The 15,634-nt window shown below is 58.9% G+C and overlaps 6 protein-coding genes across 8 annotated transcripts; 4 read left to right on the forward strand and 2 right to left on the reverse strand.

Moving 5' to 3' along the window:
- Positions 1-110: 110 nt before the first annotated feature.
- IUM83_01786 (FAM86A protein) lies at positions 111-972 on the forward strand (the record flags this gene model as incomplete). The annotated part of the gene is made up of 2 exons (XM_067925663.1): positions 111-350; positions 412-972. The coding sequence occupies 2 exons, from the start codon at positions 111-113 to the stop codon at positions 970-972; spliced, it is 801 nt and encodes a 266-aa protein (XP_067800781.1).
- Positions 973-1,116: 144 nt separating this feature from the next.
- On the reverse strand, positions 1,117-3,657 carry IUM83_01787 (Guanine nucleotide-binding protein; the record flags this gene model as incomplete). The annotated part of the gene is made up of 5 exons (XM_067925664.1): positions 1,117-1,512; positions 1,582-1,692; positions 1,766-2,525; positions 2,608-3,001; positions 3,072-3,657. 5 exons carry the CDS (start codon positions 3,655-3,657, stop codon positions 1,117-1,119), a joined length of 2,247 nt encoding a protein of 748 aa, XP_067800782.1.
- A 272-nt stretch (positions 3,658-3,929) lies between these two features.
- IUM83_01788 (intraflagellar transport protein 172) lies at positions 3,930-9,287 on the forward strand (the record flags this gene model as incomplete). 2 transcript variants are annotated; one of them, XM_067925665.1, is made up of 3 exons in its annotated part: positions 3,930-4,422; positions 4,900-4,973; positions 5,574-9,287. In XM_067925665.1, 3 exons carry the CDS (start codon positions 3,930-3,932, stop codon positions 9,285-9,287), a joined length of 4,281 nt encoding a protein of 1,426 aa, XP_067801095.1. The 2 variants fall into 2 exon arrangements, with proteins under 2 accessions (XP_067801095.1, XP_067801094.1); XM_067925666.1 differs by having other exon boundaries at positions 3,930-9,287.
- Positions 9,288-9,990: 703 nt separating this feature from the next.
- IUM83_01789 (putative phosphatidylinositol N-acetylglucosaminyltransferase subunit C) lies at positions 9,991-11,444 on the forward strand (the record flags this gene model as incomplete). Of its 2 annotated transcripts, none has more annotated exons than XM_067925668.1 (8): positions 9,991-10,026; positions 10,105-10,192; positions 10,270-10,355; positions 10,431-10,548; positions 10,613-10,793; positions 10,887-11,034; positions 11,142-11,308; positions 11,396-11,444. In XM_067925668.1, 8 exons carry the CDS (start codon positions 9,991-9,993, stop codon positions 11,442-11,444), a joined length of 873 nt encoding a protein of 290 aa, XP_067800785.1. The 2 variants fall into 2 exon arrangements, with proteins under 2 accessions (XP_067800785.1, XP_067800784.1); XM_067925667.1 differs by having other exon boundaries at positions 10,111-10,192.
- A 1,738-nt stretch (positions 11,445-13,182) lies between these two features.
- On the forward strand, positions 13,183-14,421 carry IUM83_01790 (LHY protein; the record flags this gene model as incomplete). The annotated part of the gene is made up of 1 exon (XM_067925669.1): positions 13,183-14,421. The coding sequence occupies one exon, from the start codon at positions 13,183-13,185 to the stop codon at positions 14,419-14,421; it is 1,239 nt and encodes a 412-aa protein (XP_067800795.1).
- A 261-nt stretch (positions 14,422-14,682) lies between these two features.
- IUM83_01791 (tRNA-splicing endonuclease, subunit Sen54, N-terminal) lies at positions 14,683-15,579 on the reverse strand (the record flags this gene model as incomplete). The annotated part of the gene is made up of 1 exon (XM_067925670.1): positions 14,683-15,579. The coding sequence occupies one exon, from the start codon at positions 15,577-15,579 to the stop codon at positions 14,683-14,685; it is 897 nt and encodes a 298-aa protein (XP_067800794.1).
- Between the last annotated feature and the right edge of the window lie 55 nt (positions 15,580-15,634).

The raw sequence follows: 15,634 nt of genomic DNA on the forward strand, positions 1-15,634 counted from the left end.
AAAAACGTAGCCACTACAAGTGCAACTTGCCTTTTTGTCCCGTATTTACCCCAATCCGGACATGGCTACATTTGTGCGCTTGATTGGCTGAAGAGCTCAATTCGACTGTCATGGCGGACGTGTCAACAACGCGCGACCGCGCCGCCTCCTCCTCGTCGGACGAGGCCGACTGGCGAGCGTGCGTGGAGTACGAGACGAAACGCGTAGTCGTGGGCGACCTGGAGGTGCAGGTGTTCCAGATGGAGGAGCTGCCGGTGGCCGCGTCGCTCTTCATGCTGGCCGAGATGGACGCCAACGTGACGGAGATCTCAGGCACGCGCCTCTGGACGGGCTCGCACTTCCTCTCACGCGTACGAAGTACTAGTTCTATGTGTTGCAATGAAGCACTGACTTGAAGTGGCTGTGTGGCAGTATCTGTGGCGCCATCCGGAGCTCGTGCAGGGCAAGCGCGTGCTGGAGCTTGGAGCCGGCACGGGCATCTGCAGCATCGTGGCGTCGAAGCTTGGAGCGGCCAAGTGTCTGGCCACGGACGGAGACGAGGAGGTCGTGGAGTTGCTGGCCAAGAACGTGACGGTGAACGAGGCGGACAACGTGGTGACTGCCCGCTCGCTGTTTTGGGGCGACGAACCGTCCGCACAGACGCTGCTGGAGGAGCTCCCGGGCGCGTTGACTGACGTCGATATTGTGCTGGCGGGCGATGTGCTCTACAAGAGCGAGCTTCTGCCACTGCTTTTTGCTACGGTGACCCGAGTGCTGACCGCGTCAAGTGATATCGACAGAGCATTCGTGCTGTGCCACATTCCTCGCGCGGATGTGACGCACGACCTGGTGCAGAAGCAGATTATCGACTCCGGGCTCAAGTTCGAGGAGGTTCAGCTGCCTGCGGAAGACGTGGCGAATGCTGCGGCGGAGCTCGAGGAGTGTCCTGTGGAAGACGTGGAGCGCGCTAAGCTGTACTATATCACCAAGTAATCGCATCAGAGGCGAAGAAGGTAGATTCGAGGGAGAAAAAAAGAAAGCTAGGCTTGTCAGAATAGCAGAATAGACGTAGGTGTACTTATGCGGATCAAAACTGGTCTATTTCATGAGCACTCGACAAGTTTTATCGTTGACTGCTCAATCCTCGTCACTGTCTTCGTCGCTGGAGTCCGAATCCAGTAAGCTGAATGCGTTTACAGGCGCTGACTTGTCGTTAGCAGGCTGTGCCGCGGAGGAATTATCCTCATCCTCTTCACCAGAGCTCTCTTCTTCGTCATTGTCAGCGTCAGCATCACTCTCTTCACGTGCACTAGTCTTAGACGCTTCCTCCTGCTTGCAGTACTTGGCAATACTGGCCGGTGTGATATCCTTGCCTGTGTAGTCCGGTGGAAGGAAGAAGAGGGGCAAAATGCCATCAACCGTATCACGAACCAGCTCCGATCCAGCTCGCTGGTGATCCGGTCTACCGCGACGGTCCGTGCGGTAGCCTCGCTTCTCCGCGTACGCTTCACACAATGTCCATGGTGTCCACTCCTGCAGATAGAGAACGAATGAAGTCATTAGCAAATGTGGCAGCAATCTCTGCGATGACAACTGACGTACCAGTTCCTCCTCTAAGCCGTCAAAGAGCTGTGTGCGGGGCTTCAGGTCCAAAATGCGTTCCAGCACAACGTGTTCTGCCAGAAAACGCACTGCCGAATACGGTTCACGAATCTAACAACGAAAAAACCAAAGAGGTTAGTAGTGGAAAAAAAAGGCAAGAACAAGGAGAGTTGGCAATTCATACCTGAGAGTATGGGTACAGCCCGCTGAGCTCCTGAAGATACTTCGGTACACCGGCAAACGGGAACACGAGACCGGGGCAATCACAAATACAGATCTCAGGGGCGATCATGATCGACTGGAGACGCTTCGTGTGTCCTGGAGTGTGCGATACACTCACGATCTTCTTGCCCGCCAGTGCATTCAGCACACTCGACTTGCCCACGTTGGGATGTCCAATGAGACCGATCGTAACCTTCGGAGTGTTGGCCTGTCCAATGGCAGCGGCACTGCCAGCCACCGCAGGGTCCGTGGACATCGCAGCCAACGCCGACTGCAGCCGCACCTGGAAGTGGCCCTTAAGTTCAGCGTGCTCCTCACGTTCGCACCGGGAACACAACAAGTAGCCCCGAGCAACAGCGTCTGCTTCGTCCTTGACATTTGCATCGGAGGCACTTGGTCGTCCACCAATCGCACACGACATGCAAGCAACGACGGCATCATCACAACCGCAGTGCTGGCATTCATACACGACAGGAGCACCGTCTTCGCCCACGCCATTCCGGCCTCCACGGCTCTTCTGTTTGCGCCTGCTACGACGTTTACCTCCTGTCTTTTTCTTCTCTTGCACCGCGTCAAACTGCACCTGCAAGCTCTCTTGCTCGGTCATGCTTGCATTCAACTCCTCGGCAAGCTGTTGAGCCTCCACTGCGTCGATACCGCAAGCGACAAGGATGTCTACAGCGCCCTTGATTGCAGATGCATCGCCAACTTCGAGCTTCTTGCTGTGAATGACAAACAATCAAATCACATGAGTTTCTTAGAGTACGACATCACTTCTAATAGCTTCTTAGAAGGGCCATTTACCTGAGCACTCGGCGACGAGTACTGACATCGTTATCGCCGTGAACAGCATTCGAGCGGGATGAGAAGCAGACCTGCTGCGCAAGTGGGAACCGCGTAGCCAAGTAGCGTTTCCAGAGCTGTACCACAGAAGTTGGAATCAAGTCAACCTTGTTGAGGACCACAACCATGGGTTTCTTGAGTTCCTTCGTGACGAGATCATACACCGACGCCGGGATGTGCAGCAGCGGGTTGCGCACATCAGCCACGACCACAACGTGCGTGGCACGCTCCGTGACTCGCCACAGCTCACGCCACACTTCCAGATTGTGCTCAAAGTGGTTCAAGTGTTCATTGTCGTACTTGTCGTGGATCTTGGTAAGCCATTGGTCGAACATCAGACTCTCGTTGGTGTCCACTGCCAAACACATGGCATACTCGGTCAGCAAATAACCCATCCAATCCTGCACAAATTCATCGCCACGTACCTTTCTCCTTGGACATGCTGTACGTCCACTTCGGCCGCTTAGGGTGGTCGAGAATCGGGTCGCGTTCGCTAACCGAGGCCAGCAGCGGCGTCTCTCTCTTGGACAGATCCAACGGGCGTTGGCCCTCCATGAGTCTCAACTGGATCTGCTCCTTGGTCTCCTTCACGAAGAAGCTGGAGAGCTCCTTGCCCACCGCGTCCTTGTTGTTCTTGCCCAACGCCACCGTGAGCTTCAGCCGGGAGCTCAGATCGTTGTCCAGGTCGTTGTTCCGCGCGAAAAAGTCCGGCTCGCCGCGGAAGGCCTCGACCTCATCATCCTCTTCCTCCTCGCCTATTGCCGACGGCTTGTCGGCGTAGAACTCCTCGTACTGCGCGCTCTGCAGGTCCAGCGCCGCCTCCTCGTCCCTGCGCGAGGCCAGGCGCTGCTTGCGCGCGCGCAGCTGCTGCTTCTTCTGCTTGCCGCTGAAGCTGGCGGTCACCGAATTCTTGGCGCGCTCCTTGCGCTGCTGCTTGAGCGTGTCCAGCTCCTCGCGGCGGCGCGCGTGCAGCGCGGCCTCGCGCTTCGCCTGCTCCAGCTCCACGTCCATCAGAGCCTGTGGCCAGTCAAAACTGAGGCGATGACATTATAAATGGCACTGAATCGAGGGTAATGGCATTCAAACGAGGATCAAGGACATTAAAACAAGGGTTTGTTATCGACATTGAAGCGTAAGCGAGGTAATGTTTCTGTATATAAGGACTGTAGCCATGCGCTTGGAACATGGCTACATGCGTCGCTTGAAGATCGCACTGACCAAAGAGGCGCTTGCAGCTCCAGTATCGGACTCGTGACGCTCTGGTAAAGGAGGACGGGGTCGAGATGCAGCTGCGCCACTTGACATCGCTGCTGCAGGCGACGGAGGGCATGTGCAAGGTCACGGCCATCGCGTTCTCGCCGAACAACCGGCGACTCGCGGTCGTTACCGTGGACCGCGTCGTGCACCTGTTCGACGCGCAAACTGGCGAGCGCAAGGACAAGTTCTCGACGAAACCGGCCGACAAGGGCGACAAGAACTACATCGTGCGCGCGCTCGAGTTCTCGCCGGACTCGACCAAGCTTGCGGTGGCTCAGAGTGACAACATCGTCTTCGTCTACAAGATCGGCCTCGAGTTTGGCGACAAGAAGAGCATCTGCAACAAGTTCGCGCAGCCCAGCTCCGTGACGACACTCACGTGGCCGAGCACCCACCCGAACGAGATCGTCTTCGGCTTGGCAGACGGCAAGGTGAAGGTCGGGCAATTACGCAGTAACAAGCCGGCCACGCTCTATGCTTCCGGGTCGTATGTGTCCCGGGTGTGCAGTAACCCGGAGGGTACTGCCATTCTGTCGGCGCATTACGACGGGGCCATTTATCGCTTCATTTTCGACGATGTGACTGGGGGGCCGACGCACGCGAAGCTTGTGGTGCACTCTTGCGTTCCCTACGCGCTTTCGTGGGGAGAAAGTATCGTAGCTGCGGGCAACGATCGCCGAGTGTCCTTCTACGACAAGGATGGCGGTCAGCTTCGCACGTTCGACTACTCGGCAGATGAGAAGTGCGGTGAGTTCACATGCAGTGTGTTCAATCCGACAGGTGAGTCTGTGGTCGTGGGCAACTTTGACTCCTTCTACACGTTCAACTACCAGCACAAAACCGAATCCTGGGAGCTCGTGGGATCAAAGAGCATTCCCAATCTCTATTCGGTCACGGCACTCGCATGGAAGCATGATGGCAGTCGCTTAGCCGTTGGCTCTGTGTGTGGCGCGTTGGATCTGTATGATGCTTGTGTGCGTCGCTATCGTTACAAAGGCAAGTTTGAGTTCACGTACGTGTCGCTAAGCCAAGTGATCGTTAAACGACTCGCCACGGGGGCGCGTGTTGTGGTGCGATCCGCATTCGGGTGTGAGATAATCAAGCTGAACGTGTTCCAAGATCGATTCCTGGTGGGCAATACGACCAACACGCTCCTTGTTGGCGATCTTGATTCTTCACGCATTAGCGAGGTGCAATGGCAGTCAACAGGAGCCGAAAAATACATGCTAGACAACGAGAGTGTCTGTATCGTGTACCAGGCGGGTGAACTGTCCCTCATCGAATACGGGCAAAACGAACTCTTAGGTTCTGTGAGGACGGAACACTTGAACACGCACTTGCTCAGTGTGAGGATCAACGAGCGGCCTCCACCCCCCATGCCGCAAGATGGAGGCGAACCGATGCCACCCCAGGAGAACAAGAAAATTGCGTATTTGCTGGATCTGCAAACAATCTGCATCACCGACCTTCATGCCCGTGCAGCCTCCACGGTCAACCATGACTCCCGTGTAGACTGGCTGGAGCTAAACTCACGCGGAAACTTGCTCCTGTTCCGTGATAAGAGACGCCAGCTCCACCTGTTTGATCTCGATACCCAGAAGCGCAGCACGTTGCTCAACTACTGTAACTACGTGCAGTGGGTGCCTGAATCGGACGTGGTCGTTGCGCAGAATCGTGGTAACCTGTCGGTCTGGTACAATATTCGCTCGCCTGATAAGGCCACCATTTATCAGATCAAGGGTGATGTTGAGCAAATTGAGCGCGGCAATGGCCGCACTGAAGTAATCGTGGACGAAGGAATGAACACTGCCTCTTACCAGCTTGACGAGTCACTCATTGCGTTTGGTGCTGCTGTGGACGACGGACAGCTCGTCAATGCGATGTCGATCCTTGAGCCCCTTGAACTAACTCCTGAGACCGAGGCTATGTGGAGTCAATTGAGTCAAGAGGCATTGACACAGAACGACCATCGCATCGCTGAGCGTTGTGCCGCTGCTCTAGGAGACGTTGCGCGCTCGCGTTATCTGCGGAAACTCAACAAGCTCGACTGGCAGGAGAAGGACCGCCTCAATGGGCTTGCTCACTGGAAAGTGCGAGCACGACTTGCTGTGCTCAAGAACGACTACCGCAGTGCGGAGCACTTGCTGCTTGCACAGGGTCAAGTGGACGAGGCCATCGAGATGTATCAGCATTTACACAAGTGGGAAGATGCCATCCGAGTTGCTGAAGCGAAGAACCACGCTGGATGCGAACAGATGAAGAGAAGCTACTACGATTATCTTGTCGAGTCCCGACAGGAGGAGAAGGCTGCAGCAGTTAAGGTCAAGGATGGCGACTACGCTAGTGCAGTGAGTCTGTATCTGAAAGGTGGTCTACCTGCGAAGGCTGCACAGCTGTTGAACCAGCGAAACCTTGGTCGTGATCATAAACAACTTCTGGAAACTGTAGCCGATGCCCTGTACTCGGCAGGCATGTTCGAGAAGGCGGGTGATCAGTTTGAGAAAATGGAGCAAGAGAGTCGAGCACTCGCAGCATTCATCAAAGCTAACGCGTTCCGAAAAGCTGTTGAGCTCTCACGAAAGCACTTTCCAGACAAGGTACTGCGTCTCGAGGAAGCTTGGGGTGACTACCTTGTATCTCAAAAGCAAATGGACATGGCTATCAACCACTACATCGAGGGCAACGTGCCTACGAAGGCTGTTGAAGCCGCATTAAATTCACGGCAGTGGGCCAAGGCCAGCCAACTTGTGGAGAATTTGGAGGACGACGTCTCCCTTCCATACTATCGGCGACTCGCACGCCACTACCAGGACGCAGGCAATCTTGAGCAGGCTGAACGCTGCTTTATCAAGGCTGACGCTGCTCGTGATGCTGTGGAGATGTACACCCGTGCCAACAAATGGGATGCAGCATACCAAGTTGCACTCAACCACTTGGACAAGTACGAGACGGAAAGACTTTACGTGGAGCAGGCACACCGAATGGAGCGTGCTGGCAAGCTGAAGGAGGCCGAGAAGCTCTTCCTGACTGTGAACGAGCCCGACTTAGCCATCAACATGTACAAGAACCACAAGAACTATGAGCAAATGATTCGCCTTGTAACCAAGTATCGGAAGGATCTACTCAAGGATACTCATCTGTACCTTGCTCAACAGCTTGAGCATGAAGGAAACTACAAGGAAGCTGAGCACCATTTCGCTGAAGCTGGTGAGTGGCAGGCTGCAGTCAACATGTACCGATCCAACGACATGTGGGATGAGGCCATCCGTGTCGCCAAGTTCCACGGCGGCATCAATGCCTCCAAACGCGTGGCTTACGCTTGGGCGATGGATCTGGGTGGTGAGCAAGGTGCTAAATTGCTCACACGTCTTGGGCTCATCGAACCGGCAATCGACTACGCCATTGAGAGTGGCGCATTTGAGCATGCCTTTGAGCTTGCCCGCAATTGTGCAACCAAGAAACTACCAGAAGTGCACCTTAAACACGCACTGTTCTTGGAGGATGAGGAACGTTTTAAGGAGGCAGAGGAAGAATTCATCAAAGCTGGCAAACCCCGTGAGGCGTTGGATATGTACGTGCATCAACAAGACTGGCAAAACGCCATGCGCGTCGCAGAAAGCGCCGATCCGGCATCTGTGGCGGATGTTTTCATCGCTCAAGCAAGACTTTGGATTGAGCGCAAGGAGCACCAACGGGCCGAAGGGTTCTTCCTCAGCGCCGGCAAACCCGAGCTTGCTCTCGCAGCGTACCTAGAAGCAGCTATGTGGGCCGATGCAGTGCGAATTGCCAAGCGACACCTTCCGCACAAGCTTATGGAGGTGAATATGGCTCACCAGCGCGCCATCTTTTCTGGCGGGCCAAAGAAGAAAGAGGAACTTATGGAAGCCTGCGAGATGTGGGTAGCCTCCCAACAGTACGTGCAGGCAATTGATGCGTATCTGTCGATTTCAGTGGACCAGATCAGCGACCTTAGCGAGCTGGAAGAGCTGTGGGCGAAGGCTATAGAGCTATGCGCTAAGCACGATCCGAGCCGATACAAGTCGATCGTGGAGGAGGTGGCTTCACGTCTACTAGGGATGTCTCGCTTTGATTCTGCGGCTGAGCATTTCCAGTCGATCGACAAGATGAACGAGGCCCTCGACTGCTACTTGCGTGTGAATAACTGGGCTGCAGCGCAGAAGCTTTGTGAGCAGCACGCACCTGAGCTGCTGCCGCGACTTGAACGAGCACAGCAAGCCAGTGCCTTCGGGTCCGCTGCCCACCAACCAGCCGAAGCCAAAATGGCTGGCGGCTCGTACACTCCATCGGCTGATGCCAAGGTGCAGTATGCCTCCGAGAAGAAGGAGTCGAAACTCAATGCAGGAGGTGAAAGCGATGACTCTGGACGCGGAACAAGCGCTCTTGACGCGTGGATGCAACGCGGTGAATGGGACAAGGTGCTGTCTTCAGCAGCCAAGCATGGCCCGGGATCACTGGCAAAGTACTTGGTCCTGCGCTGCACTCGTCTGTGTGGGCATGACGAAATGGGCACAGCCATCAAGACTATTGCCGACTACGGCATTCCTCTGGACTCGGACGCTCTAGACATGACAGAGAGACTGGTGCAAAAGACCCTAGGTTGTGGCTACGGCATCGAAGAGAATCCTGAGCACCAGGCAGCTCTGCCAGAACTGGTGAAGTGCCTGCGCAAGCTCGTGAAGGATTTGCGTGCCAACGGCAAGGAGTTCCCGAGCTCCAGAGTGCAGAAGGTGGAGCTGTGGCTGCTGGTTGCGCACTTCTTCGCGATCAAACATCAAGCAGCGAACGCAGGGCTGGATGATCTGGTTGCGAAGATCAGCATGTCGCTGCTGCGGTTCGTGGCCGTCCTCCCCGCCGACAAAATGTTCTACCTGGCCGGTGCCGCCGCGCGGAAGAAGAAGTGGCTCAGCGCCGCGTTCGTGTACTTTAACCGCTATCTCGATCTGTGCGAGGCCATCGACGACGGTGATGCCAGCAACCTGGACAACACCGACTTCATCGGCACCGACATTCCGTCGCCGCTGGACTTTGCGCTGCCTGAGACGCACTTCCTGGCCGAAGAGAGCGCGCGCGAGGAGATCCGCGACTGGGTGCTGACGATCTCAATGGACCAACAGGTTGCTGAGAAGCTGCCCGAGCGCGCGTGCCTGAACTGCAAGGCTAGCATCTACGAAGCAGCGCTACAGTGCCCCGAGTGCAAGACGGCGTCGGAGTCGTGCATCATCACGGGGTTCCCCGTGGCCGCCAAGACGACGGTCCACTGCGCCACCTGCAAGGTCATCGCCGACCGCGAGACGTGGAACAAGTGGGTCAAGCAGTTCGGCAACTGCCCGTGGTGCTCGGCCCCGCAGAAGATGAGCTACTGAGTGTGTTACTTGGCCTAAGCAGTTTGTCAACGATGACTCACCCACTTCAACTTGCCTTTTTCGGTAGGTAGTGCGGTTCTCCCAGTATTCTTCCGCTCTATCCGTTGCTGTGGCGTTTGTGCGTACGGGACGAAAGAGACTATAGTGTGATAGCAGTAGCGCTGGTTCAAACTGGCTTAAACTCAATGAGTAAGGAAACTAACGCCCTACCTGACAAGTAGGGCTGCCTGTTGGGTCGAGTGACCCATGGGTTTCTAATATTTGGCGGAGGTGGAATGGCCGTCTGTTTAGGAACCCGCTACTTTTAGGGTGACTGAAAAGGGGGCCGGTCCCCGCCCTCGCACTATTATATGTTTTCTTGTCTTCTTACTTTACCGAGCGAGCGATGCATGTTTGGCTCGGCCGTCACTACGACACTGGACAATCTTCGCTTAACGTTAGGCAGCTTTTGCCTGCATTGGCGAAACCCCCGCATGCAGTGACCATGCGGTGTCCATGTTAAAGGGGTTAAGGGAGCCCAACGCCGCGCAGTTTCAACGGCACCTTCAGCGTTGCATTCGACACGTGCTCCCCGTGTTCTCAATGCCTCGGTTCAGTGGGCCGAGGTGGCGACGACAGCCTCGCGCTCGATCATCTTGATGTAGCTTCGCAGCTTGACACCCCGGTCTGGATTTTCGGCCAATGGGATTCAGACGGTGGCTCGATGCACAACATGGCGGTGACGGCTACGACGACGAAGGTGCGGGTGCCCAGCGCTGCTCATGCGCGGCCGTAGGCGTGCCTGGGAGCTCACGCGTGTTGTTGCGTCGATGGGCAGCCCAAGTGGAAGAAAATCCTCTACGCGCCGCAGCCCTATGAGGACAACTACGTGGCCGACACGTTCCTGGAGCAGATGCGGACGAACGGTGAGCTCGCTCGGCCGCTCTGACAGCGAACAGCACAAAGCCTCATCTCTACGATGCACCTCATTGTAATTTTGCAGCAAATGTGCAGGAACACGACTACGGGGGCATGGTGCGCTCGGCCGCAGCCATCACGCAGCAGATCTGCGCCGTCTTGATCTTCTTCGTGAGTGTCGCTCGCAGCCAGCTCTGACGGCAAGCACTGCTCGACGGTACTAACTGCTGCTGCTGCCCTTGACAGTCGGTGTTCGAGTTCGTGCGCCAGGACGCCATCTCCGCCGCGCTGCTGGGCGGCATCGACGTGTTCCTGGCGGTGGCTGGCTTTGCGGTGCTTCGCATTCACCTCGGCCTGCCTCTGCGTGAGTACATCTACTGCTGTAAATTGCCCACGCTGCGTTTAGCTGATGTGGACATGGAGTGCAGACACGCTCGATACGCTGAGCTCCTGTCTCCTATTCTGCGCGACGCTGTCGCTGCTGTCGCCCGTGCTGCGGACGCTCACGCGATCGTACGCGGACGACACGATCTGGGCGCTGGCGACGTTCCTAGGTCTGCTGCACCTCATCACGCACGACTACAACTACGTCAACTCGGGCATCGGCCGGTACGTCGGGCGGCGGGTTATCAGCGGGTGCCACTAAGAGGCCTGGCGGGACAACTGACGTGTTTCCGCCGCGGTTATGGCGTGTTTCGGCAGGTTCAGCGGCACGATCTCGCTGAACGCGGCCATCTTCACGGCCGTGCTGCTCGGTTCGCGGCTGCAGTCGAACGAGCACGTGTTCGCGTTCGTGCTGCTGGCCATCGAGATCTTCGCCATGTTCCCCATTTTCCAGCGCGAGGTCAAGGTGCGTACAGCTAGTAGTGGTCGCTGGTGTTGTTGCAGTTGCAGGAGCTCCCTCGGGGTCTTGCTCACCCTGCGCGTTCGTCTACATCCATACCCACCCACCCACAGCGGCGCTCGGAGCGATTGCACCTCATGACGGCGGCCGCGCTGTTCGCGCTCTCGTCGGCGCTGACCTGGCAGCTCTCGGCGCTGCTGAGCGCGCTGGCGGGCGCGTTCGTGCTCTTCCTGGCGCTCGTGTGCCCGCTCTGGTTCATGCACGTGCAGGAGTCCAAGAAGTACGTGTCTTTTTTCCGTCGGTGATGCGCATCCCCCCGCTGACGCACGCCCTCTAATTTCGACTGGGTTCTTTTTGTGCCGCTTAGTGAGATTCTAGGCCCATGGGACATCGCCCACATCCAGCCCGAGCAGTGAGCGGTGGCGGTGGTGGGCGTCGGTAGCAGCAGCGGCATGACAAGGAGACGGAGGTCATTGCCACACCACGCGGGCCGAGCAGTATTGGGCGGCGCCACGCAGGACTAGCGACTCGCTAGCCCTCGCTCGCCGCCCAACGGACACGCGCCCGAGTTCAAGCCCCACAGTGGCACGCCGTGTTCGCCGCATATTCCATCGAACGCAGCCGCGTCCTTGTAACGACGAAAAAGTATCTTTTGCCCGCAAAGTGTCCTCTCATGCGCAATGCCCACCGTTCATTGTGTCCGCCCCTGCTCGAGAGTCTCGAGTCGAGACCGGCCCTGGCGCGCGCGGCTCTTCCTGCACCGGCGGCCCGCTCGAGCCGCGTGCTCGGTGGCCAGCGCTAACAGTTCCCCCGACGACGCAGACTCGGACGCGCAGCCAGCCGCCAAAACTCCAGCGCCGGCACGGGACGGCGGGAGGAGGGAGACTAGCTCAGCTGAGCTCGTCGACGTCATGATGGACTTGCAGGGTGGGTTCGCCCGCGTCCCTCTGCAGGCAATGCTGGCCACACGTTGGCAACGAAGCAGGGGCAACGAGTCGTTGCCCCTGCTTCGAGCTCATGGCGACCCTTCGAGCTGCAACAAAAACGGTCTCCCTCCGACCCCAGCCGAGGCCTGCAAGGTGCCACGTTGAAGTGCATCGGCCCTTTGGTCTCCGTTGCCCTCGTCCCCCCACTCGAGCGGAGCTGTCGCCTCCTCTGCGGGCGTCGGAGCCGACGCTGCGGGCTCTGCTCCAGCGCTATACTCCACGTCAGACAACCGCTGCCGGCGAACGCGCGGGCCCGGTGCGCGCAGCGTGCCCGGCAAAATGCCAGCCAGCCCTTCCTGGCGGAGAAAGATACGTGGCCGTTGAAGTGAGCCCAGCCAATCAGCGCGCGCCGTTGGCTGATTCGCGGCGGCATTACTCACGAGGTTTTGCAGTCGCGCGTGCGAGGTTTTATTAGAGCGGAACTTTCTGCGAACCACTGGCCCGGCGCTGCGCGGGGCAGAGCCGCGGCGCTCTCACTTCAACGCGTATGGGGCGATGCCAACTCGACCCACGCAGGGCCCAGCTGGCGCGGGCTATCCAGGCTGTGGGTTGCCACCGCCACCACCATCGCCGCCGCCTCGCCTCGCAGGCCGGGTCTTGTCGCCGGAGGTGGCCGCTGCGGTCACGGCAGTCTGGCGGGTAACGTCATCTGTGCTGGCGGGCGCCTGTAACTGTGGCCAAATTGCCGGCAGCAGCGCTTGTCTATAGCCGGCGGGCTGCGGGCCCCCAAATTTGGCTTGCGCGCAGTATGGCCGGTACGACCCGCGGGCCGCCCGAAAGCCGAAACCCGGAAACACGCTCCGTCGCATGCCATTGGGCGAAAACCCGTCGCCCCCTGCTGCTGGGGGTGAGTCGGCCAAAAAAAAGGAAAGATTGCCGCCGGCCTGCTCATTTGAGCTTTTGCCTGCAGCTGTGCACGTGCTCACCTCTCGCCACTCGCTCGCTCGCCGCCGCCGCCGCTCGCCGCCCGGCCCGCCGCTTGCTCTACGTGTCTTACCCTCCCGTCGTCGGCGATCGTTGCCGCTGCTTGCCGTCGTGTCGTCCGTGTATCTTTTGTGTGAGCTCGCGCGCCGCTACCATCACTCTCCCGAGCGCGCGTCGTCATCCTTCTAGAACAAAAGAAAAGGGCTCCTTCCCCCCCTCGCCGCCGCTTCAACTGCCGCTCACTATGGCCTCCGCCGCCGTGCTCAAGAGCGCGCGATCGCACCCCAAGCTCCTGTCGCTCCAGCACGTGGACGACGCCTTCCTCTGCGCCGGCGACGCGCCCATGACCCCGCTGGGCAACGACGCGCCGCTCTTCGCCGCCACCGTGTCCCCGCGCGACCCCGCGGCCAAGCTGGCCGCCGCCTCGGCCTCGCCCAGCGGCAGCAAGTCGCAGCAGCCCGGCCCCGCCTTCACCAGCCACCGCGTGTGCATCCCCTCGTCCGCCTCCAGCGACGACGCCTCCGATGACGACGACGACGACGCCGAGGACGTCTCGCGCGCCGCCGGCTCCAGCGGCAAACCCGTCAAGGGCAACACCGGCCGCTGGACCGAGGCCGAGCACAAGCTCTTCCTGCAGGGGCTCGAGACCTTCCCGTACCGCGCCTGGAAGAAGATCGCGACGCTCATCAAGACGCGCACCGTCGTGCAGATCCGCACCCACGCGCAAAAGTACTACCAGAAGCTGGAGAAGGAGGAGGCACGCCTCAAGGAGCGCGAGGCCCAGGACCGCGCGGCCATCGCGACCGGCGCGGCGCCCCCCTCGCCCTCTACCCCCTCCAGCCCAGCCTCGCAGAAGAAGAAGATGCACCTCATGCGCAAGCGCAAGTGCTCCATGCTGGACATGGACACGGACACGGACAGCGACGCCGCCGTGCTTCCCAGCGTCCCCAAGCGTCTCGCGCGCGAGCAGCCCCTGGCTGCGCACATGTCCCCCAAGCAGAAGGTGTCGTCCCTGTCGGGCAGCAAGGTGTTCTTCGGCAACCCCATGGACGCGCGCTTCATGTTCGGCCGCAACCTCAAGAGCCACGCCGCCATGCAGCCCCCGCACCAGCTGCCGCTCGACTTTGCCGATGCGGCCGCTGAGGCGATGATCCTCGACTTCGCCGAGGACAAGGCTCTGGCCGACTACTCGCTCGACTGCGTGGACCAGACCCTGGCGTCCATCGACAACGACGACCTGCTGCAGCTCACGGAGGAGGAGCTCGAGTGGTTCTCCACCTCGAGCACGGAGCAGTCCACCGCCACTGCCGACGTCAAGGTCGAGGCCGCTGCCAGCCCTGACGCCGAGCCGTTCTCGGAGCTGGACACCACTGCTCTTGGCGGCGACAATTTCGCCTCGGGCCTGTGCCTCGACGACGAAGACTTCGTGCTGGACCCGGAGAAATTCCTGTCCAGCTACTTCGCCCCGAACGAGCAGGCATAAAATGGGAAGGGCGACGTCGTGGTGGTCACAAGTGCTGCAGCTTCCTCGTAGAGCGCCGTCCCATTTGTCCGTCCGTCCGTAGTTTTTTTTTTTTGAGATCCCCCCACCCAGCTTTCCTGTTGCGTCGGGCGCTAGGTTGCAGTCGTTCCGTTGCGTGTAGCTGGCGCCCTCCATGGAGAAGTGTCTTACCATATTATTATTATTATTCAAGTCAAAACAATTTTCCCACTCAAGTCGAAGCTTTGCTTGCTCGTGTTGAAGTCAGCTGGGTACCGCTGGGTGGCTGCTGCTGATCTCGAAGAGCAGCGCGCTCTGGTCGTGGTGGACCACGGCCAGCTTCACGGGGATTTGGACGCACGCCAGCGGCTCACTGCAACCCGAGTCCGCACCGTTCGAACCGTTGGCGCAGCCGCGCGCGTTGCTGCGGTCAATGGCCTGACGGAGACTGCGCGGGCCCGGCGCAGCGTCACCGAAGCGACACACCACCACGCGGAAGACCAGCGCCAGCTTCTTCCTCTGCTTCTGCTTCTTGGGCCTAACTGCATTGTCAGCCGAAGCCTCGAGCCCAACGGCTTCTCCACTGGTAGTAGTAGCCTTGCTATCAGCCTCTCCAGTGGGTGGAGACGTCTGGACATGGACATCGACTGCCACCGTCTTCCAGACATCGAACGCCACGTCGCAGGGCTCGCCCGCCACGAAGTGCCGCGGCACGCTGCGGCCGTCGTCATTGCTCGCTGCTCCACTCGGCTCGAGGCAGCGGCGCGGGTGCAGCTTCTGGTCCTTTAGAAAGGTGTACACCTCCATGCAGGCGAGCGACACGCGCGTATCCCTGGCCAGCAGGGCAGTGAACTCGGCCACGCTTAGTTCCTTGGCGTCGTCGTCTCCCGGCGACAGCAGGTGGACGACCAACGCCCCGCGCTGCAGCAGGTAGTTGGCCTCCTCCGGGTAGAGCGACAGCCCCGTGAAGGCGCCTGTTGACGTCGGCGGAGGCGCCGCTTTGGCCGCAATTGCACCAAGCGGCGGAGCCTCTCGCCGCTGCCGCCTTTTCAGGCTCGCGCCCATGTTGAACAGCAGCCGCCCGCGCTGCTGCGTGATGTGCGTGAGCCCCGAGGCGGCGTCGAACTCGCCCACCGAGACATCTTTGCCGAGGCGGACCATGCTCTTTTGAATGGAAGCCGATTGAAAGTCGACAGTATACTTTGGTCGAGGTAGA

The sequence above is a fragment of the Phytophthora cinnamomi genome (assembly GCF_018691715.1).
Source record: "Phytophthora cinnamomi strain GKB4 chromosome Unknown Contig0, whole genome shotgun sequence".
NCBI classification, from domain to species: domain Eukaryota; phylum Oomycota; class Peronosporomycetes; order Peronosporales; family Peronosporaceae; genus Phytophthora; species Phytophthora cinnamomi.